A 27,025-nucleotide genomic window follows, 5' to 3' on the forward strand; every position below is an offset into this window, starting at 1 on the left:
TAAATAAAGGTTATTATTATGTTCAATCTCCATGCATCATGCAAGTTTTATGAAATGCAACTATAGAAACAAAATGCACAAATAACCCAACACTATATTTTCAGTATAATACAAATTCTAAAATTTACAAGTGTGTAAAAAAATATAACATGAAAATGCAATTCCTTAATTATAATGTAGATGTAGACATTTAGGGGTGGCAATTTTATTCATTTATCCTTTATCCATCCAAATCTATCAACTCTAAATCCATTCAATCCATCCAACAATTTTTAGAAATTCCATGGATTATTTCTGTTGGGTTTTTGTATATTGGCTACATTTTGCAAAAACATATTTTAGCCAAGTGTTGAGACAAGTGTGCTGACCCCAAGTGTTGTGACAAATGTTGTGACACTTTGGAACAACACCTGACTCTGTTCTGCGCGCGCCAGCTGGATGTTATTATTTTCTACTCAATCTTTTGAAGATCTGTTTGAAGAATTGTTTCAAGGTTTCTTACAGAGGAAGGCGCACGTGTTTAATGTGTTTCATGAGGCAGCTAAACCCTAGTTTTATTTTCCAAAAGAATTATATTTTTGGAAAATATATTTTTGCGGTTTCAAAAATATAACTATTATTTTCAAAAATATATCACTGCTGCCGCAATTCTAGAAGCCCTAATTTTGTCTTGAAGCCCAAGTCATTCTACTACTATAAATACGAAGGCAAGCATATGGTTTCAAGCATCTAAAATCGTGTTCTTACAAAGCGTGTGTTTTAGGGATTTTAGAGTGTTAATTGTGAGCCTATCTTGTGTCTCATTGATGCAAGCTTAGGACCTGAGTGTTATTGAGTTGTAAGTGTGAACTTCTCCTAAGCTTTGAAGTACGGAGATTGTTCTATTGTGTTGTGTGGTTTACTCGCAAGCTTTTAAGCAAGAGTGAATCCTAGTTTCTTAGGAGTGTGTCTCCACCTGTTGTGTTTGTGAAATTGAATAGCAGCGCTGTCTGTGTTGCTAAGGTGGGAATTGGGACGGGGTCTCATATCTAGGAGTTCCTAGGTAGAAGGGTCATTGGGTAGTGATTAAGTGAGAAGTTGTAAACGGGTGAGTTTAGCTTCGAAGTAATACTGCTGATAGTGGACTTCATTCCTGGATTGGTATCCCCCAGAGTAGGCTTTAGGCTGAACTGGGTTAACAACTCTCGTGTGTTATTTACTTTACTGTTTGTATTGCTTTATGTTATTTGCTCTGTTTATAGACAAGTGTTGGCGCACTAGTAACAACATCTGTCTACAACAGACAAGTGTTGCTACACCTTGAGCAACACATGTCCACTGTGTGCCAGGAATTTCAATTGGCATCAGAGCAGGCACCCTGTTCTGAATTTTAGGGTGAGCTCCAGGGAAATCGTTTCTGGCAAGGATGGACAAAGAAGGAGGTTTTGTTACCAGACCACCTCTCTTGGTTGGCGCTTCAAACTATGACTATTGGAAGTCCCGCATGATGGCCTTCCTAAAACAAATTGATAGCAAGACATGGAAGGCAATTCTGAGAGGATGGACTCCACCTGTGAAGATGGACAAAGATGGTAAACCAACTCTTGAGTTGAAATCTGCTGAAGAATGGTCCAAAGAAGAAGATGAGCTTGCTCTTGCAAACTCAAAAGCATTATATGCGCTATATAATGGTGTTGACAAGCACATATTCAGACTCATCAAAAAGTGTGTCTGTGCTAAGGAAGCTTGGACAATTCTTGAGACTGTTCATGAAGGTACCTCTAAAGTGAAGATGTCTAAGCTACAACTCCTAACAACTAAGTTTGAGAATCTAAGAATGAATGATGATGAAACCATTCAGGATTTTCACATGACCATACTTGATTTTGACAACCAATTTGATGCCTTGGGTGAAAAGATACCTGAAGAAAAGCTGGTAAGAAAAATGCTCAGGTCTCTACCTAAGAAGTTTGACATGAAAGTCACAGCTATAGAAGAAGCAAAGGATATCACAGATATGAAGTTAGATGAACTAGTTTGTTCACTACAAACCTATGAGGTAGCCACAAATGAAAAGATGGATAAGAAAAACAAAAGTATTGCTTTTGCTTCAAATGCTGAGGAAGAAGATCAACTGAGTGACACAGAATCTGAACAAAGCATCTCTGATGCAATGGTTCTTTTGGGAAAACAATTTAATAAGGTGCTAAAGAGAATGGACAAACGCTCTAAGACAAGTGCAGCTGACATTGGTCGCAACACTTACAGGAATTTCAGAAAACCTGTAACAGATGAGAAATCAGCTCCAAATAAAGGTGTTCAATGCCATGAATGTGAGGGGTTTGGTCACATCAGAAGTGAATGTGGAACCTTTCTGAAGAAACAAAAGAAGGGGTTAACTGTAACTTGGTCAGATGAAGATTCTGAAGGAGAAGCCGATACTGCAAAAGCTATACATGTATTGACAAGTGTTTGCACATCTGACACTGAATCATGTGAAGAAGAACTAACCTTTGATGAGCTTGCTGAATCATATAAAAAGCTGTGTCTGAAGAGTGCAGAAGTCTGCAGAGTCTCTAAAGAGCAAAAAGAGACAATCACTAAGTTGCAAACTGAGAAAGCTGCTAATTTGTCAAGAATCTCTGAATTTGGTACTAAATGGGAAGATAGTTTAAAGATCATTGAGCAACAGAAGGCAACTATCATCAACTTAGAAGCTGACAAGATCAAACAACTAACTGAGATAGCCCATCTGAATGAAGAGGTAACTGAATTAAACTCTCATCTTGAGAATTTAAAGAAGCATGTTCTTAGGCTATTCAAAGGAAGTGATCTAGATGAAATCCTGGAAACTTTGCCTGCCCCTAGTAGATCCAAAACAGGCATTGGGTATGAATACAAAAATGTTAATAGGATTATGGATTACAACAAAGAAGGGAAATTTATGCCTGAGATAAGTAAACAACCGTCTCCAAACATGCACAACAGGATGTCGCCACACCTGTCTCATAGACAGCAGAGACAAGTGTTGCCACATGTGGCACCACATCAGCAAAGATGGCAGAGACCTAGGTTTATACCTAGACCAAGAAGCAGGTACCATTCATGGAGATGTCATCACTGTGGAAGAAAGGGGCACATAAGGCCTTATTGCTACAAACTGTATGGTTATCCAAATGAAATTCCACAAGAATCTGATCAATCCATCACTAAAACAAAGATGGAATGGAAGCAAAAAGATGATGCAACCAATACCAAGGAGTATACAGCTGAAAGCAGTGGGAAAAGTCTGATTGCCCATACATCTCTCAGAGCATCATCAAAAGAAGATTGGTACTTTGATAGTGGCTGTTCCAGACACATGACTGGTGTTGAAAAATATTTGAAGGAAGTAAAATCTTATGCCACAAGTTTTGTGACATTTGGAGATGGAGCAAAGGGGGAAATCAAAGGTATTGGAAGACTTGTTGACCATGGTCTACCAAAACTTGAAAATGTTCTCCTTGTAAAAGGACTAACTGCCAATCTAATCAGTATAAGCCAACTATGTGATCAAGGGATGAAAGTCAACTTTACAAAAAATGAATGTCTGGTCAGCAATAATGAAGGAGACATCCTTATGAGGGGTGTTAGATCAAAAGACAACTGCTACTTGTGGATCCCTTTTGAAGAAGGTAATGTATCTACATGTCTCTTAACTAAAAATGAAGAGGTTAAGCTGTGGCATCAAAAATTAGGACACCTTAACCTGAAGAGCATGAAGAGAGTCATATCAGAAGAAGCTGTCAGAGGACTACCAATCTTACAGATACAGGAAGGCAATATCTGTGGTGAATGTCAGATTGGGAAGCAAACCAAAGTGTCGCACCAAAAGTTGCAACACTTGTCCACCTCTAGAGTTCTTGAGTTACTACATATGGATCTGATGGGGCCCATACAAGTTGAGAGTCTTGGAGGTAAGAAATATGTTCTTGTTATTGTTGATGACTTCTCTAGGTATACTTGGGTGAATTTCATTAGGGAAAAATCTGAGACTTTTGAAGAATTCAAATATCTTTGTGTACAACTTCAAAAAGAGAAAGACTGTGGTATTGTAAGAATCAGAAGTGACCATGGTAAGGAATTTGAAAACTCTAAATTTGCTGATTTTTGTGCTGCTGAAGGAATAATTCATGAATTCTCTTCACCAATTACACCTCAACAAAATGGTGTGGTTGAAAGAAAGAATAGAACCTTACAGGAATCTGCTAGAGTAATGTTGCATGCCAAAAATGTTCCTTACAAGTTCTGGGCTGAAGCCATGAATACAGCATGTTACATTCACAATAGAGTAACATTAAGGAAAGGTACTGCTACAACATTGTATGAACTATGGAAGAATAGGAAGCCTACTGTGAAGTACTTCCATGTGTTTGGGTCAAAATGTTATATTTTGGCAGATAGAGAACCTAGGAGAAAATTGGATCCCAAAAGTGATGAGGGGATATTTTTAGGTTACTCAACCAACAGCAGAGCGTACAGGGTTTTTAACTCCAGAACAAGAACTATGATGGAATCAATTAATGTTGTTGTTGATGACAGTGATACAACAAGTGAAGATCCAGCTGAAGAGACAGATGTCATAACACCTGTCCCAACACCTGATGATGATCAAACTGAACCTGAACCTGATCAACATTCTGAGTCTACTACAGAGGTTCCTAGACCAAACAAGGGACCATCTACTAGAACACAGAAGAATCATCCTCTGGAACTTGTCATTGGAAATCCAAATCAAGGAATTGCAACAAGAAGATCAAAAGAAGCAATCTTCAATTCATGTTTCATATCAAAGATTGAACCAAAGAATGTTAAAAAAGCTTTGACTGATGAATACTGGATCAATGCTATGCAGGAGGAACTAACTCAGTTCAAAAGAAGTGAGGTATGGGATCTAGTACCTAGACCAGATGGTATAAATGTTATTGGTACAAAGTGGGTGTACAAGAACAAAACTGATGAAAATGGTGATATTACTAGAAATAAAGCCAGACTTGTAGCACAAGGATACACCCAGATAGAAGGAGTAGATTTTGATGAGACTTTTGCTCCAGTTGCTCGCTTGGAGTCCATAAGATTACTCTTGGCTGTGGCATGCATTTTGAAATTCAAGCTATATCAAATGGATGTAAAAAGTGCATTCCTAAATGGCTATCTAAATGAAGAGGTATATGTTGAGCAACCAAAAGGGTTTGTAGATCCAAGCTTTCCTAACCATGTTTACAAACTAAAGAAAGCACTCTATGGATTGAAACAAGCCCCTAGAGCATGGTATGAAAGATTGACTGAATTCCTTGTCAGCCATGGATACAAGAAGGGTGGTAATGATAAAACCTTGTTTGTAAGAGAAGAGAAAGGGAAGCTAATGATAGCTCAGATATATGTGGATGATATTGTATTTGGTGGAATGTCGCGACAAATGGTGGAACACTTTGTGCATCAAATGCAATCTAAATTTGAAATGAGTCTTGTAGGTGAGCTAACTTATTTTTTAGGTCTTCAGGTCAAACAAATGGAAGACACCATATTTATCTCTCAAGAAAAATATGCAAGAAACATTGTGAAGAAATTTGGAATGGAGGGTGGTAGTCACAAAAGGACACCTGCACCTACACATTTGAAGCTTACCAAAGATGAGAAAGGGGTTGATGTGGATCAAAGTCTCTACAGAAGTATGATTGGGAGCTTACTATATCTCACAGCTAGCAGGCCTGATATCATGTTTGCAGTTGGTGTTTGTGCTAGATACCAATCTGAACCCAAGATGAGTCATCTGACTCAAGTAAAGAGGATCTTCAAATATGTCAATGGAACATGTGGCTATGGAATTCTATACACTCATGGTAATGATTCTACCTTAACTGGATATTGTGATGCAGATTGGGCTGGAAGTGCTGATGATAGAAAGAGCACCTCTGGTGCCTGTTTCTTCTTGGGAAACAATCTAGTATCTTGGTTTAGTAAGAAGCAAAATAGTGTGTCTCTATCAACAGCTGAGGCAGAATATATAGCAGCTGGAAGTAGTTGCTCTCAATTGTTATGGATGAGACAAATGTTGAAAGAGTATAGTGTGGAGCAAGATGTCATGACACTCTACTATGACAATCTTAGTGCTATAAACATTTCTAAAAATCCTATTCAACATAGTAGGACTAAGCACATTGACATACGTCATCATTTTATGAGAGCTTGTAGAAGAAAAAATTGTTACACTTGAGCACATTGCATCGGAAGAACAATTAGCAGACATTTTTACTAAGGCGTTGGATGCAAGTCAATTTGAAAATTTAAGAGGCAAACTTGGAATTTGCCTTTTTGAAGACAAATAGCAGTTACAGCATGCAATGCGTGTAACTACCTCTCATCACTTTAAGTTACACGCTAATCAAGGAAGTTCTCATTCAACTTCCCACAACCTCCATCAACCACAATCATTACTTTTCATCTATTCTCTCTCTCACGCTCAAAAACTCTCTATCTTCCTCATCAACATTTCTCTGACTTCTCCTCTTCTCAGAAAATTTCAATTCCAAATCATGTCTAACTCCGCCAAATCTTCACCAACAAAGACAGATGCTACTCCATCACTACAAAAGGTGGTAATCGATGCTGTTCCTCTCACCACCATACCTTCCATAAGTCCAACTATGAGGAGAAAATCAGTTGCGAAGAAGGAAAAATTATCACGAACGAGCATAAATCCTTCATCTCCCTCCTCTTCAATTAAGAAAACGAAGAAGAAGAGCAAGAAATCGCGAACTGAATCGAGAAGGGCTTATACAATGTCTGAACTGCATGTTGATCCTCTGCCATCAAAAGATGTTCCTACTCCTGTCGTTGATACTACAGAGGACGATGTTGACACATCTGGTAAGAACTCACTTAATCAAAACTCTGATGTTCAAAATTCTGTTGACAACCTAGGTTTAGAGAAACCTACTGTGTCTGAAAATTTGGGGAAAAGTGTTCCTAACTCCCCTGTTGTTGTTGATGATAATATTGGTGCTTCTACTGAGACCAATAATGATGTTGCTGATGAGTCCATTAAGAAAACTGCTCCTGAGACTCATGTTGCGCCAAGTGTTGCAACACATGGCGCTACGCCAAATGTGGTGCCAGATGTTACCACATCTTTGGCACAAGAAAACCTTGTGGACTATTATGAATCTGATGAGAGTCCCCCACCTAAGGCTACTGATAAAAAGGCTGTTCCTGATAAAGTTGTGAATGAAACTCCTGAGGTGATAATTGTTAATGAAAATGAAACTACTGTTAGTGATAAGGGTATTCCTGCACATTCTGAAGCTAGTGTGGCTAGGAGGACTAGAAGTAGGGCTGGTAAAGCTGTAGAGGCTACTAACACACCTGTCCAAACACCCAAACCATCTAGGGCTGAAAAAGTTACTGGTAAAAAGCCCCTATATGGACCTCCAAAACCTGTAAGTAAGGTGGTTCCTAGAACTGAGACTAGGAAAAGGAAAGCTCCACCAACAAGTGATTCTGATTTTGAACCTGAGACAGATGTTGCTGCATCAGGCAGCACATCTAGAAAGAGTATAGGATGGAAGAAGGTTCCTCAAACTGTTCCCTATGCTCCTTTAGATAATGTCTCATTCCATCTGGAGAATGGATCTGCAAGATGGAAGTTTGTGTATCATAGAAGGTTAGCTCTCGAAAGAAATTTAAAGAATGATATTCTTGAATGTCCAAGTGTTGTTGAAGCTCTTGAGTATGCTGGTTTGATGAAAACTGTTGTGGGTTTGGACAAGTGCTATGACAGGCTTGTCAAGGAATTTTTGATCAATGTAGCTGCAGACTGTAATGATCCAGCAAGTCCTGAATACAGGCAAGTGTTTGTTCGTGGAAAGTGTGTTCAATTCTCTCCTATTGTGATAAACCAATATCTCCAAAGAAGTTCTGATGAAGTGGGTCCTCTAAAAGCCACAGATAATGAAATCTGCAAGGTCCTCACTGGTGGAAAAATTAAAGTGTGGCCAAGCAAGGCAAAGTTGTCTGCAACTTCCCTCTCACCATTCTATGCTGTTTTAAATAGGATTGCTGCCCATAATTGGGTACCAACCACTCACTCAGGTGATATTGCAAGAGGATTGGGAAAGTTTATCTATGCTGTGGGTACCAAGGCTAATTTTGACTATGGAGCTTATTTCTTTCAAGAAACTTTGAGCCATGCTTTAACATATGCTGTTGAGAAACCAGTTGCTCTTCCCACTCTGCTATGCAATATAATACTCGAGCAACACCTAGATATTTTGAGAAGTACTGATGTTCCTTGTAAAAGGAAAGGGGTGTTGGTGATTGAGCAGAGGCTGCTGAATGGGACAAATGTTGCAGCAGGTGTTGGCACATCTGTCCAGACTGGTGTTCTTTCTAGGAAGCAGATGATTGCAGACTTGACTGAGACCAGCAGAGCACTTGAGGCCAGGAAGCTGAAAATAGACCGTGTGATTGAGGCACTCAAGGCTGAGGAAGCTGCTGAAATGGCTGAGGGTGAGCCAGATGGACAAGAAGGAAAAGAGGCTAGTGAGTCTGAGGATGGTTCTGAGGATGTGATGGAGGACTCTGATGAAAGTTCTTCAATCTGATTTCTGATGTTTCCTTATATTTGTTTCTGATGTACTTTTGGTGTTTCTTTTGTTGTTCCTTTATGGGCTAGGCCCTGAATTTCTAGCACCTGTGTGTGCTCTATGGTCTGTAATAACTGCACACTGATATTCTCTATGCTCTGGTACACTATGATTTCCTATTCATGATGTTTGTCTAAATTGTGGCTAAAAAGGGGGAGTAGTGTGTGTGTGTGTGTGTCAAATGTGTGGACAGATGTTCTCACATCTGGAGACTGTTGACTGTTTTGCATGAAATGTTCGTATACTCGTATTGAGGGGGAGTGTGAGTAATATGCATGTACTGAGGGGGAGTAGTAAATATTCTTTCTCTATCTGGTGTGTGTATGCATGAATTCAGGGGGAGTGTGAGTGAAATTATCTCTTGATCGCCTGAATGTATTTGATGACAAATGTTGTGTCAAGTGTTATGGCACCTGACTATTGAGTCCACTATCTATTATGACTGAGAATTTATTTTTCTCAGATGTTTATGGGAATTTATTTTTCCTGTTGCTTTTACGTTGAAGAAATACGTTTTATACTATTGGGAGTTTATTTCTCCCTTGTGTTGTTCCATGAGGCTAGTTGTGTTTTTATTCCGCTGTTGCATTGCCTCTGATGCTACTTGACTATCTTGGAAGTAGTTTTTATTGTGTGTTACTTTCTTTCCTAGTTGTGTGATCGTGTTGACTCGAAGGAAAGGTAATACTGTATCTCTCTATATACTGGTCTAATATTGTTTTAGCCAAAATTTGCCAAAGGGGGAGATTGTTGGGTTTTTGTATATTGGCTACATTTTGCAAAAACATATTTTAGCCAAGTGTTGAGACAAGTGTGCTGACCCCAAGTGTTGTGACAAATGTTGTGACACTTTGGAACAACACCTGACTCTGTTCTGCGCGCGCCAGCTGGATGTTATTATTTTCTACTCAATCTTTTGAAGATCTGTTTGAAGAATTGTTTCAAGGTTTCTTACAGAGGAAGGCGCACGTGTTTAATGTGTTTCATGAGGCAGCTAAACCCTAGTTTTATTTTCCAAAAGAATTATATCACTACTAGAAAAAAATTAATCTGGGACGGAATTTTCCGTCGCACAGTAGTACAAATTTCCGTCCCGATTTCATTTTGGGACGGAATTTGGGACAAAATATTTTCGTCGCAATTCGCTCGTCGCAATTTGTTGGGGACGGAATTTTTACTTCCGTCACACATTCGAGACGGATTTAGGGACGAAATATAATTATTTGGTTATACACATTAATACATTCCGTCCCAATATTGCGACAAATTTCTTAATTTCCGTCCCAATTTGGCAACAGATTACTTGCACTCCGTCCCAATTTATTTATTTATTTCCAAATGTTGGGACATAATTATACAAAAATTCCGTCACAGATAAATTATGGGTGACTGGTTTTATTTATAATTTTTCCACCTATTAATGCTTTTATTAGTTTAAAAAATTCATCCCAAACTACAGACTGTTTGCAAACATCAATCATTCCATATAAACATAAGTATCTCACATAACAAAAATTCACCCCAAACTACAAACTGTTTGCAAACATCAATCATTCCATCAGAAACATAAGTATCTCAATAACAAAATATCAAAGTTTTATCAATACATCCAAAAGGTTGAAGTTCTAATAACTTGAAGGTGGCTACAAAATTTCATACTTTAAATAATTTTCTACATTCCAAAATCATCAAATATTACTTCATCTAAATCCATTAAATTCGTATCTATATTTGCATGTTTAGCTTGCAGCAATCCTTTTATAATCAGTTGCCTTAGTCGCAGATAAATGTAGGCCAAAAAATATGAAATGCCTCAAGCATAACAACAGATTAGCCAAACAAGCCCAAAAACCACCAGCACAAAACAGATGCTCAAAACAGAATCCCAGCTGCAGAGAGAAAAAGATAGACAACATTAAATCTCAGAAATCCAAAACCAAGGTCAGGCTAAACAAAACAAACCCGAAAGATACACTAGTCATCTAGCTAGAGAACTCAGAATCTTAAAAACAAAACACTTTTTTCTTATAGATTTAGATTCAGAATTAACTAGTTGAAAAAAGGAGAGTAGCAAATATGAGTAATAAGAGGAAAACAAGCCTAATATTAAACATACATCAACCTTAAATTATAGTAATAGGATAACAAGCATAATAACACATTAATATCACATCCAACTAAGCCTTAAATTACTTGAACATTGGATTGTTAGATATCTACAAGTCTCGACTTTTTTCTACTTGCACAAACCAAGTTAAAACTAAAGGGGTAAATAACTTCATAACAAAACACTTATAACAGTAGTATACAACTTAAAATTCACAATGAGTACACTATAAATTAGCTTATTGTATCCAACATATTACTACCAATACTCCAATTCTAATCATGACACACCAGACCCTTGATCTACTAAAAAAGAAGTATACAACTTAAAATTCACAATGAGTACACTATAAATTAGCTTATTGTATCCAACATATTACTACCAATACTCCAATTCTAATCATGACACACCAGACCCTTGATCTACTAAAAAAGAAGCACACCTAGAAACAAACAAAACACAACCAAACTACTAGCAGGAAAAACCAAGCAAATAAGACATCCATCATCAACACCTTTGATTCATGTAGCCTAACCTTTAAGCCACATACCAGCCCTGTACCATAACCAATATATACTCCACACCAAACCCCCATAGATATAGTCCACATACAATATGAGAAGCATAAAACAATCCACTTGAGTATGTCATTCAACTCCACACTAGACCCTCACAATTATGTCATTCATAGAATACAAGAAAATATCAAATATATATCATGTAAATTACTTTGCCCACACCATTATGTCAATCCTAAAAAATAAAAAATATATTTTTGCGGTTTCAAAAATATAACTATTATTTTCAAAAATATATCACTGCTGCCGCAATTCTAGAAGCCCTAATTTTGTCTTGAAGCCCAAGTCATTCTACTACTATAAATACGAAGGCAAGCATATGGTTTCAAGCATCTAAAATCGTGTTCTTACAAAGCGTGTGTTTTAGGGATTTTAGAGTGTTAATTGTGAGCCTATCTTGTGTCTCATTGATGCAAGCTTAGGACCTGAGTGTTATTGAGTTGTAAGTGTGAACTTCTCCTAAGCTTTGAAGTACGGAGATTGTTCTATTGTGTTGTGTGGTTTACTCGCAAGCTTTTAAGCAAGAGTGAATCCTAGTTTCTTAGGAGTGTGTCTCCACCTGTTGTGTTTGTGAAATTGAATAGCAGCGCTGTCTGTGTTGCTAAGGTGGGAATTGGGACGGGGTCTCATATCTAGGAGTTCCTAGGTAGAAGGGTCATTGGGTAGTGATTAAGTGAGAAGTTGTAAACGGGTGAGTTTAGCTTCGAAGTAATACTGCTGATAGTGGACTTCATTCCTGGATTGGTATCCCCCAGAGTAGGCTTTAGGCTGAACTGGGTTAACAACTCTCGTGTGTTATTTACTTTACTGTTTGTATTGCTTTATGTTATTTGCTCTGTTTATAGACAAGTGTTGGCGCACTAGTAACAACATCTGTCTACAACAGACAAGTGTTGCTACACCTTGAGCAACACCTGTCCACTGTGTGCCAGGAATTTCAATTTCTTAATAAAAAAAAAATCCAATGATAATTTTCACTATTCAGATTTATATAAAACAAATTATGAAAAAAATATAAATAAAAGTTGATTTATAAATTAATTTAAATATAAGTAATAAATTAAAATTTGAAAATAAATACATTGATACATGTCCCTGTGAGCGTAGCTCAGCTGATAGGGATATCGCACTATATGTGCAGGAGTTAGGGGTTCGAAACTCAGACACTTCACTTATTCATTTACATAAATAACAACAAGGGAAGCCGACTTCATTGACTCAAATCCGAAACACCAAAGCAAACTAAATGGAGGAGGAAATGATCACCACGGCGGTGCCGATAATGGTTAACAGACATGTTTTGCACAAAACTAAGAATTATCCAAAGAGGATAAAAGAGAGGATAGAGAACTCACATTGATAGATCAATGGAAGGATTTCTCCGAGGCGGAGGTCAGAATTCAATCAAGCGTTGAAGGGGACCGATGATGGAGAAAGGGGGTACATGTAGAAAACACTCCGATGCCTAAGTTAGTATAAGTTTGAGATGGAGGCAGAGGTTAGAGTAATGTCTACCTTGTGAGGTTGTGAAGAGTTGTATATATAGGCCAACAATCGAGTTTAGAACAAGACTCATAGCTCTCGACTGGATTAAAATAAAGTAGAGATGAAGTAAAAAATGAATAGAAAAGAAAGAAGAAAATTGGAAGAGTTTTAGTGCTACTACAGTACTGTGTATACATAAATGTGAAGTTAATTATACCGCTCTGTGACGTGGCGTCACGTTCACGTATGCAGTTGACAGACATATCATCACAACATTCATAGTAAACGAAGTAGTGGGGTATTTGATAGACATTTTGCAAATTTAGGGGGTATTTGATATTTTGTAAATTTCAAGTAGATATTGGACGAATTCTGGAATTTCAGGGGTATTTGACATTTCACTCTCATTTAATTTATCTATTTTTTTTTTTGTTTTCACCATAGTATCCGACCATTGGATCGTATCAGTTCTGACATCAAGTAGTTTTAATCACCTCCGATTGCAATTGCAAGAATCGAACCGCCTATCAAGTCAAGTGTCAATGACCACCGAACTAACTAACTAACGATTGATTAATTTGTCCAATTTCAAAAACCAAGACAATACATTGTTTTATTCGTTGAAAACCCTATTTCCAATTTCCAATTTTGCCACGGAATACCACAGAATAACAAGACGTACTGAAGAAGTCGTTAGTATATTCATTCATTCATTCATTCATTCAGTTTGAGTTCTCCTTTTCACTTCTCTCAGTCACAACCAACACAAAAAACTCACCGAATAACCCATCCTTAGCGGTTATTTTCATTATCTTCTCCATAACTTCAAATTCAATTCACAAACGCGCGTTTCAAAAAATGACGGAGCGAATTAAGTTCAGCGTATTATGCAGCTTATTAACATGGTCACAACGAACCAAATCGCCGGCGAAGAAACGCGCAAAGTTCCGGAAGTTTCTCGATTCTTTCTGCACCGATCGTAACTACTTTCCTGCAATTCGACTCATTCTTCCTAATCTCGATCGTGAACGTGGTTCCTATGGTCTCAAAGAATCCGTTCTCGCTACTTCACTTATCGATGCTATTGGTTTGTCCAAAGACTCGCACGACGCTCTTCGCCTTATCAATTGGCGGAAAGGTGGTTCTAAAACCGGTGCTAATGCCGGTAATTTCGCCCTTGTCGCCGCCGAGGTTGTCTTCTACTACCTTCATCTGTTGTTATCACCTCATTTTACAATTTTTACATATTTTTATTGAAGTACTAGTAGTAGTGTATTGTATTGTATTTATTGTGTCTATTAAGTGTATAGACCAAATACACCAATTATTCGATGAATTTGAAAAGTAGGCTTTTGCTCATAATTGTGTGTGGCCGGAGGGAGTAGAGATGTAGAGTTGATCTTTGATATGTTTGGATGTTCTTGTGTATAATTGATTTTGTCACCAAAATTTCTAGCTTAAAGTTAAAATTCGGAGTTTTTACATGTACAATTGATTTTTAGCCTCAAATTTATTGTTCAATCCACTTTTATGTAAATGTACATGAACATAAATCATTTTACATTCAACTCACTTTTAGCTACAGTCAACTGTCTAGAAAAATGACAATAGAAGAGGCAGATTGGATACTAGAGGTGTAGAATTGATGTTGATATGTTTGGATGTTTTCGTGTATAATTGATTTTGTCGCCGAAATTGATTCTAGCTTGAAGTTAAAATTTGGAGTTTTTATCAGTACAATTGATTTTTAGCTTTGAATTTTTTGTAAAGCTTGGAGCATTGAAAATAAATCACTTTACATTCAGCTCACTTTTAGTGAGTCAACTGGATAGAAAAATGACAATCGTTGTATTTAATAATTTGAAATGAGGCTTATATTTAGGGATGTAGGTAGTAATTTTTTTTTTTGGGTCTTTTGTTATCATTCATTCAACATAACTTCCTTTTGGTGAGGTTTATGTTGAATTTTGTATTTATTTAGGGGTTTTGTTGTGGTTGCTTATTGTTTTGGTAATTGTTTATTATGAAACAGGTGCTGCAGCTTAGGCAAGGTACTGCTTCCGGTGGATTGACGATAAAGGAGTTGAATGACTTGCTTGATCAACTGTCTTCGAGTGAAAATAGGTTCACGGTTTTTGCTTTTATTTTTTTGTCGCTTTGATATCTATGTGCTATGTTTGTTGTTAGACCCTTGCTTTGATTGTTTCTTATGTGTGTGGTTGCATTTGCATGCCTAAGGTCTTGAATATGTGATTGGTGATGCAATTTTTTACTATATGATGTTTTTTCATTTGAAGTTCTAAATTCTAATGGAGGGATAAAAACGGAAAAAAAGGCACAAAGTAGGTGATCAATTTTGGTAGCGGCTTTGATAACAGTGTAATTGGACTCTGAATTAGAATTATGAAAATGTTTTTAGTTGTTGGTGCCAATGGGATAAATCAATTTGTACCATTTCTATTATGTACTATAATTTTGTAGGTTCTATAGGACAGAACTTTTGTATGTTCTTAACAACCTGCAGGTAGGATTGAAAACTGAACAAGATTGTTTACACTTTCTTGGCGCTTCCTTGTTTGCTGGTTACCATTTTAGAAATGCCCTGTTTTGTAAAACGGTTACCGTTTGTGTATAAAACATGAAAACACTTTGCAGTATATTAAACTAGAAAACCTTATTTCCATGCGTTTGTATCTAATTTGTTAGTATCTTTTGGAGTTATGACAGGATAGCATTCCTATTTAGATATGCTCCATCTCTTATGTATATAAATAGTGGTTTCAACCTTTTTCAAGTTAATGAGAAATATTCATATTCAAGTTGGTATCAGAGCTGGTTTTTATCTGGGTTCAGCCGCCATCAAGGCTAACCCTAATTTTTCACAAAACACTGTTCATACGGAAGCACTGTTCATACGCGGTCACTGTTCACTCCGCGCGCACTGTTCATCACACCGTCGTTACAGAAGTTGCGCTACTCTCCGTCCACCTGTTTTTTGCCGTTGTTAGTCTCATCTGACTCGATTTTCTTTCCTGGTTCTGTTGGGACAACTTTCAGTGTGTGGGTCCCACGTTTGACACATGTTTTGGAGTTTTTCTATGTTGTTTTATCGCCTAGAAGACTATTACAGCAATATTTTTGGTCTATCATCATTGTGATTGCACTCCAAGGCCTACTAGTTAAGCTTTATAGACCCTTGGACACTGTGTATCTATTACTGCGCATTTTTCGCAGTCGTTAGAACGCTTTTCTTTGGTTGTTTCTTGTGATTTTCTGTTTGGTTGATGGCTGTCCAACAAACTTCCGCTGCAGCCACGTCGGCTCTGATTGATAATTCTACAGCTTGTCTATCTCACTCCATGGGATCATGGATTTTAGACTCTGGTGCTTCAGATCATGTCGTTGGTAACCCCTCTCTTATCTCTAACTTGTTACCTCCTAAAATACCTCATAGTCTCACTCTTGCTAATGGTTCTAAAACACGAGTTACTGATATTGGTCAAGCTTCACCTTTGCCATCTCTATCGTTGAATTATGTGTTGTTTGTACCTGACTCACCTTTTAATTTGATCTCAATTAGTAAACTTGCTAATGGTTCCATAACATTTTGTTCTAACTCTTTCTCTATACAAGAGCGAGGTACGGGAAAGACTAATGGAACAGGATATGAATCACAAGGTTTATATTACCTTCATAATCATTCATCCACCGTTTGTGGTGTTTCTACATCTCCGGATATCATTCATTGTCGTTTGGGTCATCCAAGTTTAGATAAGTTGAAGGTGTTGGTTCCTCATCTTTCACATTTGAAGTCATTGAACTGTGAGTCATGTCAACTTGGCAAACATGTTAGAGCATCTTTTCCAAGCAGTGCCAACAAAAAATCCAGGTCTCCCTTTGATATTGTTCATTCTGATGTTTGGGGTTCTAGTCGGGTGTCATCTAATTTGGGATACAAATATTATGTCACATTCATCGATGATTTTTTGAGATGCACCTGGATTACTTTATTGAAGGACCATACACAATTATTTGGTGCCTTTCAGACGTTTTGTTCAGAGATAAAGAACCAATTTGGAAAAACAATTCGAATTTTGCGTAGTGACAATGCAAAAGAATATTTTTCTGCACCATTCAACTCTTTCATGGCTTCTCATGGTATCATACATCAGTCCAGTTGCCCCCACACCACAACAAAATGGTGTCGCAGAGAGAAAACACCGTCATTTGGTGGATACAGCTCGAATCTTATTGATCAATGCACATGCACCACTTAAATTTTGGGGTGATGCTATGCTCACTGCTAATTATTTGATAAATCGCATGCCATCTTCAGTATTGGATAATGAGATTCCACACTCACTTTTGTTTCCTAAAGACTCTTTGTACGCCGTCCCACTTCGTGTATTCGGCTCAACATGTTTTGTTCATGATCTCTCTCCTGTCCGCGATAAATTATCTGCACGAGCTGTCAAATGTGTGTTTTTGGGCTATTCCAAAACCCAAAAGGGGTATCGGTGTTATTCTCCATCTACACATCGTTTTTATGTTTCAGCAGATGTTACTTTCTTTGAGGATACACCATTCTTTGCTTCACCCACTACATCAGATTCTACGACAGATGTTACTACTTCCGAAGTGCTACCTATTCCACTATTTGAGCCACTATTTGAGCCATCTGTCTCTACTCACAATTCTCCACAGTCAAAAGGTAAACCCGAGTTCCGCCGCTATGGTATTACTTTTGAGCATCGACACGTTGAAGCTCCAAAAACAACTCCTGTTGATTCTAGTGATTCAGCTCCACAGAATATTGCTACTGATTCTAGTGATTCAGATATTGTTCCAATCTCTTCTCCTGTTGCGGTCCCACTTGAACCTCTTGTTGACTTACCTATTGCTCTTCATAAAGGTAAAAGGTCTACAGCTAATCCTTACCCTGTTTACAACTTTTGAGCTACCACTGATCGTCTCCTTCCTATGTTGCTTTCGTTTCTGCTTTATCATCTGTCTCAATTCCTAAGACAGTTCATGAAGCATTATCTCATCCGGGGTGGAAACAAGCCATGATTGATGAAATGATAGCTTTAGAATCTAACCATACTTGGGAGCTTGTTCCACCTCCTCCTGGAAAATCTGTTGTTGGTTGCAGATGGGTGTTTAATGTCAAAGTGGGACCTGATAAACAAATTAATAGATTAAAGGCTCGGTTAGTGGCAAAAGGCTATACTCAGGTCTACTATGGTCAGGATTATAGTGATACCTTCTCACCAGTTGCAAAGATGTCATCTATTCGTCTCTTTTTAGCCATGGCTGCTATGAAACATTGACCCTTATTCCAGTTGGATATCAAGAATGCTTTCTTGCATGGAGACTTGGAAGAGGAGATTTATATGGAGCAACCTCCTGGGTTTGTTGCTCAGAGGGGGCGTAGTTTGGTATGCAAATTGCAAAAGTCCTTATATGGTTTGAAACAATCACCTCGAGCATGGTTTAGCCGTTTCAGCAAAGTTCTACAACAATTTGGGATGACCCGTTGTGAATCAGATCATTCAGTATTTGTTAAATGTTCATCGAATAAATATATTTATCTTGTGGTTTATGTTGATGACATTGTGGTTACGGGTGATGATAATGACGGTATCAAGGCATTAAAACAACACCTATTTCAAAACTTTCAGACTAAAGACTTGGGTCCTCTACGTTACTTTCTCGGGATTGAGGTGGCTCAATCAAAGTCAGGCATTGCTATCTCTCAGAGGAAGTATGTGACGCAGTACGGAAGCGCTAGGTTAGCAAAACGCTAAACCTAATGGATAAAGACAAGCCGCAAACACAAACTTGTCAAAATAGGGTTTCGGAGTCCACCGAAAGTTGAGATATGCAAACACAAACTTGTCAAAATAGGGTTTCGGAGTCCACCGAAAGTTGAGATAAAACTCGAATATTTTTATTGAATCAAAAACTGCCTTCAAGGCTACAATAATTTAGCTTAAATAGGTGTGAAAAATAAAATTAACAAATCTCCTAAAAGATTGTAAAAATAAAAACAACAAACCTAGCTAAATAAAAATTACAAATCTACCTAAAATATAAAAATAACTAACCTAGGTGAAATATAAAAATAAGGAATCAACCTAAAATATAATAAAACTAAATCTAACTAAAATAATAAAATACAGAAGAAATCCTCCTACATCAGTCTCCTCTACCTCAAAAGAACTCGACCCCGAGTTCTCGCCTTGATAAAGAGCTTCCTTTGCAGGTTGACTCCTCCAATGAACAAGAGACCACCTCCTAGATCCCATTGAATTAAGTGAGAGGACCTGTCTCGTGTCAACACATCCAAATAACCACCGGGGTTCCATTGCTCAAAGATAGAACACAGAATTTGAAATTTATCACAAAAGGGTATTTGACCCAACTCAGTTAACATTTTTGAGCTAGTGCCTAAACCATAAGATTTAAGGTAAAATCTGAATTGAACCCGATCTATAAGCAAATCCTTGAGTTCAATGTGACGGCTCTGATGCGGCGGTTTTGCTGAGATGGAAGTCGCCGCCTGCATCCTAGTGTCCGGAGGTTCTAGTGGCGGTGAGGTTGTTGCCGGATTTCGCACAAATACATCTGGCTTAGACGGAGCCGCCACAGGTAGGTCGACATCAAGTTGTGGATCGCCAGACTTGCACAAGACAATTTTTTTTATCCTAGTTGGATTCTCTTCACCTCCCTCTTCGGACACAACTTCCTCATCCTCAGAACTCGAGTCATCAGTAGATGGGTTGTTGCGGTTGTTGTCGCCGTTTCTGTTGTTGTTATTGTTTCTATTGCTGTTGTAGTTTCGGTTGTTGTTGGATAACTTTGTCACCTGTGTTGTCAGAGCTGTGATGGCCGCGGTTAAAGCCGTCATGGCACCGTAAAACTCTGCTTTCGTCACCGGTTGATCTCCCATCTGATCACGTTAGAAAAAGAACAGGAGAAACCTGCTCTGATGCCAACTGACGCAGTACGGAAGCGCTAGGTTAGCAAAACGCTAAACCTAATGGATAAAGACAAGCCGCAAACACAAACTTGTCAAAATAGGGTTTCGGAGTCCCCCGAAAGTTGAGATAAAACTCGAATATTTTTATTGAATCAAATACTGCCTTCAAGGCTACAATAATTTAGCTTAAATAGGTGTGAAAAATAAAATTAACAAATGTCCTAAAAGATTGTAAAAATAAAAACAACAAACCTAGCTAAATAAAAATTACAAATCTACCTATAATATAAAAATAACTAACCTAGGTGATATATAAAAATAAGGAATCAACCCAAAATATAATAAAACTAAATCTAACTAAAATAATAAAATACAGAAGAAATCCTCCTACATCGGTATGTCCTTGAAATTTTGGAGGAGACAGGTCTTATAGATTGCAAACCAGTCGACACTCTTATGGATCCTAATGTAAAGTTGTTTCCTGACAAGCGGGAGCCATATTCTGATCCTGGTAGATACCGAAGACTAGTGGGAAAATTGAATTATCTCACCCTAACCAGACCAGACATATCTTTTCCAGTTAGCGTCGTAAGTCAGTTCCTTAACTCACCTTGTGACAGTCATTGGAATGCAGTTGTTCGAGTTCTGAAGTACATCAAAAGAGCACCTGGAAAAGGACTTGTTTTCACCGATAACGGTCACACTAATATTGTTGGGTATTCAGATGCCGATTGGGCAGGAGATCCGAGTGATAGACGGTCTACTTCTGGTTATTGCATTTTTGTAGGTGGAAATCTTATCTCATGGAAGAGCAAAAAGCAGACTGTTGTTTCCCGGTCGAGTACAGAAGCCGAGTATCGAGCTATGGCTCATGCTACATGTGAGCTTGTGTGGTTGAAACATTTATTGCAAGAATTGCATTTTTGTGAGGTTGGTCAAATGGAACTTGTATGTGATAATCAATCAGCTTTACACCTCTCTTTCAACCCAGTTTTTCATGAGAGGACAAAGCATATAGAAGTCGATTGTCATTTCATTAGGGAAAAGATTATCTCTGGAGTCATCAGAACTTCCTTTGTCAATTCTAAGGATCAACTTGCTGATATTTTTACTAAGTCTCTACGAAGTCCTCGTATAACTTACATATGTGACAAGATGGATGCATATGATATATATGCTCCACCTTGAGGGGGAGTGTTGCGATATTGTTATTTATTGTAGTATGATTTGTTAGTATCTTTTGGAGTTTTGACAGGATAGCATTCCTATTTAGATATGCTCCATCTCTTATGTATATAAATAGTGGTTTCAACCTTTTTCAAGTTAATGAGAAATATTCATATTCAAGTGCTGCTATTGTGATTTAAGCTTAATTGGCTTCACCATTCTTTATGTAGTTTTTGTTTAACATGGTTCTTTTATGGGGTGACTATGGTTACAGGGCTGAGAAGACTTTGGTTCTTTCAACCCTTATCCAAAAGACAAATGCACAGGAAATGAAATGGATTATCATGATAATCCTGAAAGGTGTTTTTCATTTGCACCAGTAAATCACTTTAATACCTTAAATGAGTCTCAGGCATGTAACTAAATTTCATCGCAGATTTGAAGCTGGGATTTAGTGAAAAAAGCATTTTTCATGAATTCCATCCAGATGCTGAAGACTTGTTTAATGTTACATGTGACTTAAAATTAGTTTGTGAAAAGCTAAGGGATCGGAACCAACGTCATAAGAGGCAGGTTAGTTGTGATTTAAAATTAGTTTTCAAACTCTATACAGCTTAAAGAAAAAAACATTGCACATGTCTTACATACATCACTAGGTTGTCCTTTTATTCTTTTAACATGGCTCTAAACAAGGCATGTTTGAATACTAGCACCCCTCTGTTAAACTCAGCAACGTGTAGGTAAAACTGTTCTCATGGAGAACTGTCATATAAATATTGTTTAATACTTGGTGATATCCTGCCTTTTAAATTAGCTAAGCTGCTATATAGGGCTACTTGATCTATTCCCATTTTTTTGTCTGAATTATTTGCTATGGAAAATATAAATATAGAGGTTCCTAACAGAAAATCGCTTCTTGCATGTGCATGTCTTTTTTATTTTTTTTGTAGGATATTGAAATTGGAAAAGCTGTGCGTCCTCAATTAGCTAAGAGAGTTGCTAACGCAGCTCAAGCATGGAAGAAGGTTTGCTTCACTTAGCCTTTTAACCAGTCACTTATTAAATGGAAATGGGGAAACATTTTGCTACTTTCAGGGTTCGATCCTTAACTATGATAAAATCCTGAACTATGAATATCTGGAACGAAATGGTATTTATTTGTCTTAAACGTGTAAGACTGTAAGCCAGTTTTCAATCGTTAGAATATGTACAAAACATCTCAGGGAGGGAGAATGATGTATTATGTAGTTGGATACGCTGTTCTTTTTTGTTGTTCATTTTAGGTATAGTTGTGTTATCTTATTTTTGTGGATCTTATCATTTTAGGAATCATATCTGTAAGAAATTAGGGCTGAATGAATAATTTCTGATATATATTAACATTGAGAGGTACATAGAATATATACACAGTTTCTATGCTAATTAAGGAAGGACTGAATAAAGGAGATCTCATCTAATCATAATAATCTGTACACTAATAGAAGGGATATTATTTATTTCCTAAATAAACATGTTTCTCTAATTATTGCAAGATTTTCCACACTCCCCCTCAAGCTGGTGAATAGGTGTTATCCATTCCCAGCTTGGATATAATCCTTTCAAAATTGTGGCTGTTTAGTCCCTTAGTTAGAACATCTGCAAGTTGATTTTGAGAAGACACAAATGATGTGCATATTAAGCCACTGTCAAGCTTTTCTTTGATGAAGTGTCTATCTACTTCAATATGTTTGGTTCTATGTGCTATGCTAATTGCAGATTTATTATCACAATAAAGCTTCATTGGTTCCTCCCACTTTATCTTCAAGTCCTCAAGGATGATTTTCAGCCAAAGGAGTTCACATATACCTTGTGCCATGGCTCGAAATTCTGCTTCAGCACTAGACCTTGCTACCACACTTTGTTTCTTACTCTTCCAAGTCACAAGGTTTCCTCCAAGGAAGGTACAATACCCTGTGGTTGACCTTCTATCCACAATTGACCCTGCATAGTCAGCATCTGTATAGGCTTCAAGACTAACATTCCTATTTCGTTTGAATATAATTCCTCTCCCTGGGGTTCCTTTAAGATACTGTACAACTCTAAGTGCAGCTTGTAAATGATTTTCCTTTGGGTTGTGCATAAATTGGCTGACTAAACTCACTGCATAGGCAATATCTGGCCTAGTGTGAGATAAGTATATAAGTCTGCCCACAAGTCTTTGATACATCTCCTTGTCTACTGCAGCAGCTTCTTCTGCAATCCCAAGTTTTAGATTCGAATCCAGTGGAGTGCTTGCAGGTTTGCAAGCTGATTTCCCAGTTTCTTTAAGTAGATCTGTTATATACTTCTGTTGAGATATAAAGATCCCTTTCTTTGAGTGAGCTACCTCAATTCCCAAAAAATATTTCAGCCTCCCCAAAGTCTTGATTTCAAATTCATTGGCCAAGCATTGACCCAACATTTTCTGCTCCTCAACATCATTTCTAGTTAGTATGATGTCATCCAGATATACCAATAACACAGTTACTCCCCCTGACTCTGAGTGTTTGATAAACAATGTATGATCTCCTTGACTTTGTTTATATCCCAGACTTGTCATAACTTTCGTAAATCTGCCAAACCATGCTCGTGGGGACTGTTTCAGCCCATACAAGGCCTTTTTCAATTTACACACTGTGTTGGCAGCACCTTTTCCACCATATCCTGGAGGCAACTCCATGTAAATTTCTTCTTCAAGTTCCCCATGTAAAAAGGCATTTTTTTACATCAAATTGCTGCAAATCCCAGCCATAATTAGCAGCAAGGGATAATATCACTCTTACTGTGTTCATTTTGGCAACAGGAGCAAAGGTTTCCAAGTAATCAACTCCATAAGTTTGTGTGAAACCCTTGGCTACCAACCTTGCTTTATATCTCTCAATTGAACCATCAGCCTTGTATTTGATTGTATATACCCACTTACACCCAACCGGTTTCTTCCCTGTTGGTAAAGTCACCAACTCCCAAGTATTATTCTTCGCTAAAGCTTCCATCTCTAAATCCATGGCAAGCTTCCATTTTCTATCAGATAAAGCCTCAGATTGGGTAGTAGGTGTTGAAGTGGTGTTTAAATTTGTAAGGAAGGCTCTATGGGCAGGTGAGCAATTTTTAAAGGAAAGGTAATTTGAGAGAGGGTAAAGAGGGTGCTTAGTACATTCTCTGGGTTTTTTTCTAATGGCAATTGGAAGGTCATCGTTTTTAGTTGTTGCAGTTTCATTTGGTAAGTCAAAAACTGAAGGGTACTTAGAAATTGTTAACTCATTTGGTAAGTCAGAAGCTGAAGGGGTATTAGAAATCGTTACCTCATTAGGATCTTGATTATGGGTGGACTCTTGAACCTGCGTAGTGTCTGGAACAGCCTTAAGTTTTCTAGAATAAACCAGATTTTTTCCATATCTGACATCCTCAATTTCAGGTCTGGATTGTTTGGAATGGTTGGTTTCACTTTCAGAGTCCACACGCTCGGGTTGAGTAGCCTGCTCAAATTGGCTAGCAGGTTCAAATGTCAAATCTGAAAAAAGGTTTTCCTCATCTTCCCTCAAGTTCTCCCCCTGAAGATGAGGTTGACTAAAATAGCTCTCATGTTCATTGAAGGTAACATCCCTAGACACGAAGAATTTTTTGGATGGAGGGTGATAACACTTATATCCTTTTTGTATAGAAGAGTACCCTACAAAGACACACTTTAAGGCTCTAGGGTCAAGTTTTCCCCTACCTGTACTATGAATATGAACATATGAAACACACCCAAATATTCTTGGTTTGAGATTATTTGTTGTAGACAGACACGGGTAGAAGGAGGATAAGGCATCCATAGGACTCTTTGATTCTAGAACTCTAGTGGGTAGCCTATTAATCAGGTAAGTTGCAGTGAGGACAGCTTCTCCCCAAAAGGACTTTGGGACATTATTTTGAAATAAAAGGGCCCGGGTCTGATTGAGAAGGTGCCCATTTTTCCTTTCCGCCACTCCATTTTGTTGTGGTGTTTTAACACAAGAAGATTCGTGGATAATGCCCTCTTTTTGACAAAAAGAATTAAGTACATTATTGAAATAGTCTTTGGCATTATCTGATCTAAGTCTCTTGATGTTAGCGCCAAATTGATTTTTTATCATGGAGTGAAAATTTAAAAAAATGGAGCTGACCTCAGATTTATGTTTAAGCAAAAACACCCATGTGACACGGGTGCAATCATCTATGAAAGTTACAAACCACTTAGCACCAGACACATTTGGAACATTAGAGGGACCCCGCACATCAGTATGAACAAGATAAAAAGGTAAAGTACTTATTTTATTGCTCATTGGAAATGATACACGCTTGTGTTTAGCAAGCTCACACACCTCACAATGAAGACTCTCAACATCTAACTTAGAGAAAAAAGAAGGAAATAACATTTTTATTATTTGGAAGGAAGGATGTCCTAAACGACAATGATAAAGGAGAATTTTTTCCTTGTTTAGCACCAGACACATTTGGAACATTAGAGGGACCCCGCACATCAGTATGAGCAAGATAAAAAGGAAAAGTACTTATTTTATTGCTCATTGGAAATGATACACGCTTGTGTTTAGCAAGCTCACACACCTCACAATGAAGACTCTCAACATCTAACTTAGAGAAAAAAGAAGGAAATAACATTTTTATTATTTGGAAGGAAGGATGTCCTAAACGACAATGATAAAGGAGAATTTTTTCCTTGTTTGTCAAAACAGAAATGAGGGAATGCGGTAAGTCTTTCTTGGAAGATAAATCAGGATCTTCTAGATAGTAAAGGCCATTCCATTCTCTAGCATGTCCAATCGTCCTCCCCGAAATCTTGTCCTGTAACACACAATCATGGTTATGAAAAATAACATTACATGACAAGTCTTGTGTGAGTTTCTGTATTGATATCAGATTAATAGCTAATTTTGGAATATGGAGAACACTTTTTAGGGTCATTGAATGATTAATTTGGACATCCCCTTGGCCAGCAACAGTTATAAGAGTGCCGTCAGCAGTGGCAATTTTCTTGTTGCTTGGACATGGAGAATAGGTACAAAAATGGCGAGGTAAAGGTGTCATGTGGTCAGTGGCTCCGGAGTCTAATATCCAACAGTGGTTAGAGGATGCATCTGAGACATTTAATCCAAAAGAAATTGGAAGCTTATTATAATTAAGAGATAAAAGTTTACCTGAATATGCCAAGGAGCTGGAACCTGATGGTTTCTCTAGTTTACTCAAAAAATTCTTCATTTTCTCAATTTCCTCCTGGTTAAAGTACACAGTTTCAGCAGATTTATTCCCTTCAGCAGCCATGTGGGTATATCCTCCTTTTCTTTGGAAGCTCCCTTTGTGTCCCCATGCTTTATCTCTATTTTGTGGTTTTCCATTCAACTTCCAGCAATTTTCCCTAATATGACGAGGCTTGTGACAATAGATACACCGAGTATCATCAACTTTCCTCTCAATATTTGTTGATTCTCCCTTTCTTCGGTCAGCACTCATTGTTGTCTCCTCTCCTTTGTTAAGATCAGTCATCATAGTTGAATTCTCAATTATTGGAGTGTCTAACATCAGACTCCTTCTGCTTTCTTCGCTTCTCACAATGGCTATCACTTCATTAAAGCTTGGAACTTCCTGTTTTCCCAAGATTTGGATTCTAACTTGGTCAAATTCAGAGTTCAAACCAACCAGAAAGTCATACACCCTGTCTTGCTCAATGAACTTCTTCAGAATTGCTGCATCTGCAGAGCACTGAGTCTTTATGACCCTATAATGATCAAGTTCCATCCATAGTGCCTTTAGCTGATTGGCATAATCAGTGACAGTTCTGTTTCCTTGCTTTGCTGCCAAGGTTTTCACCTTTACTTCATACACTTGAGCAGCATCTTTGGCTTTGGAATAACTTTCCTCCATAGCATCCCAAATCTCCTTTGTTGTACTTAGAAACATGCACGTGTCACTGATGTCCGGATCCATGGAGTTCCACAGCCATGCCATGATCCTTGAATCTTCCTCATCCCATTTGGTAAAGTTGGGA

At 37.8% G+C, this 27,025-nt stretch overlaps 1 protein-coding gene across 2 annotated transcripts in view; it reads left to right on the forward strand.

Moving 5' to 3' along the window:
• Positions 1 to 13,470: 13,470 nt before the first annotated feature.
• The window catches only part of LOC123884548 (DNA ligase 4), a 31,720-nt gene continuing 18,165 nt past the window's right edge, over positions 13,471 to 27,025 (forward strand). Inside the window, exons 1-5 of one of the 2 annotated variants that reach the window (XM_045933662.1) lie at positions 13,471 to 14,024; positions 14,866 to 14,957; positions 21,257 to 21,342; positions 21,419 to 21,555; positions 21,933 to 22,007. In XM_045933662.1, the coding sequence (XP_045789618.1) occupies positions 13,692 to 14,024; positions 14,866 to 14,957; positions 21,257 to 21,342; positions 21,419 to 21,555; positions 21,933 to 22,007 (723 nt within the window). In that variant the 5' untranslated portion in view covers positions 13,471 to 13,691. The remainder of the gene's footprint in view (positions 14,025 to 14,865; positions 14,958 to 21,256; positions 21,343 to 21,418; positions 21,556 to 21,932; positions 22,008 to 27,025) is intronic. The other variant, XM_045933663.1, reaches the window with a different exon arrangement.

Source organism: Trifolium pratense, linkage group LG5, assembly GCF_020283565.1.
Source record: "Trifolium pratense cultivar HEN17-A07 linkage group LG5, ARS_RC_1.1, whole genome shotgun sequence".
NCBI classification, from domain to species: domain Eukaryota; kingdom Viridiplantae; phylum Streptophyta; class Magnoliopsida; order Fabales; family Fabaceae; genus Trifolium; species Trifolium pratense.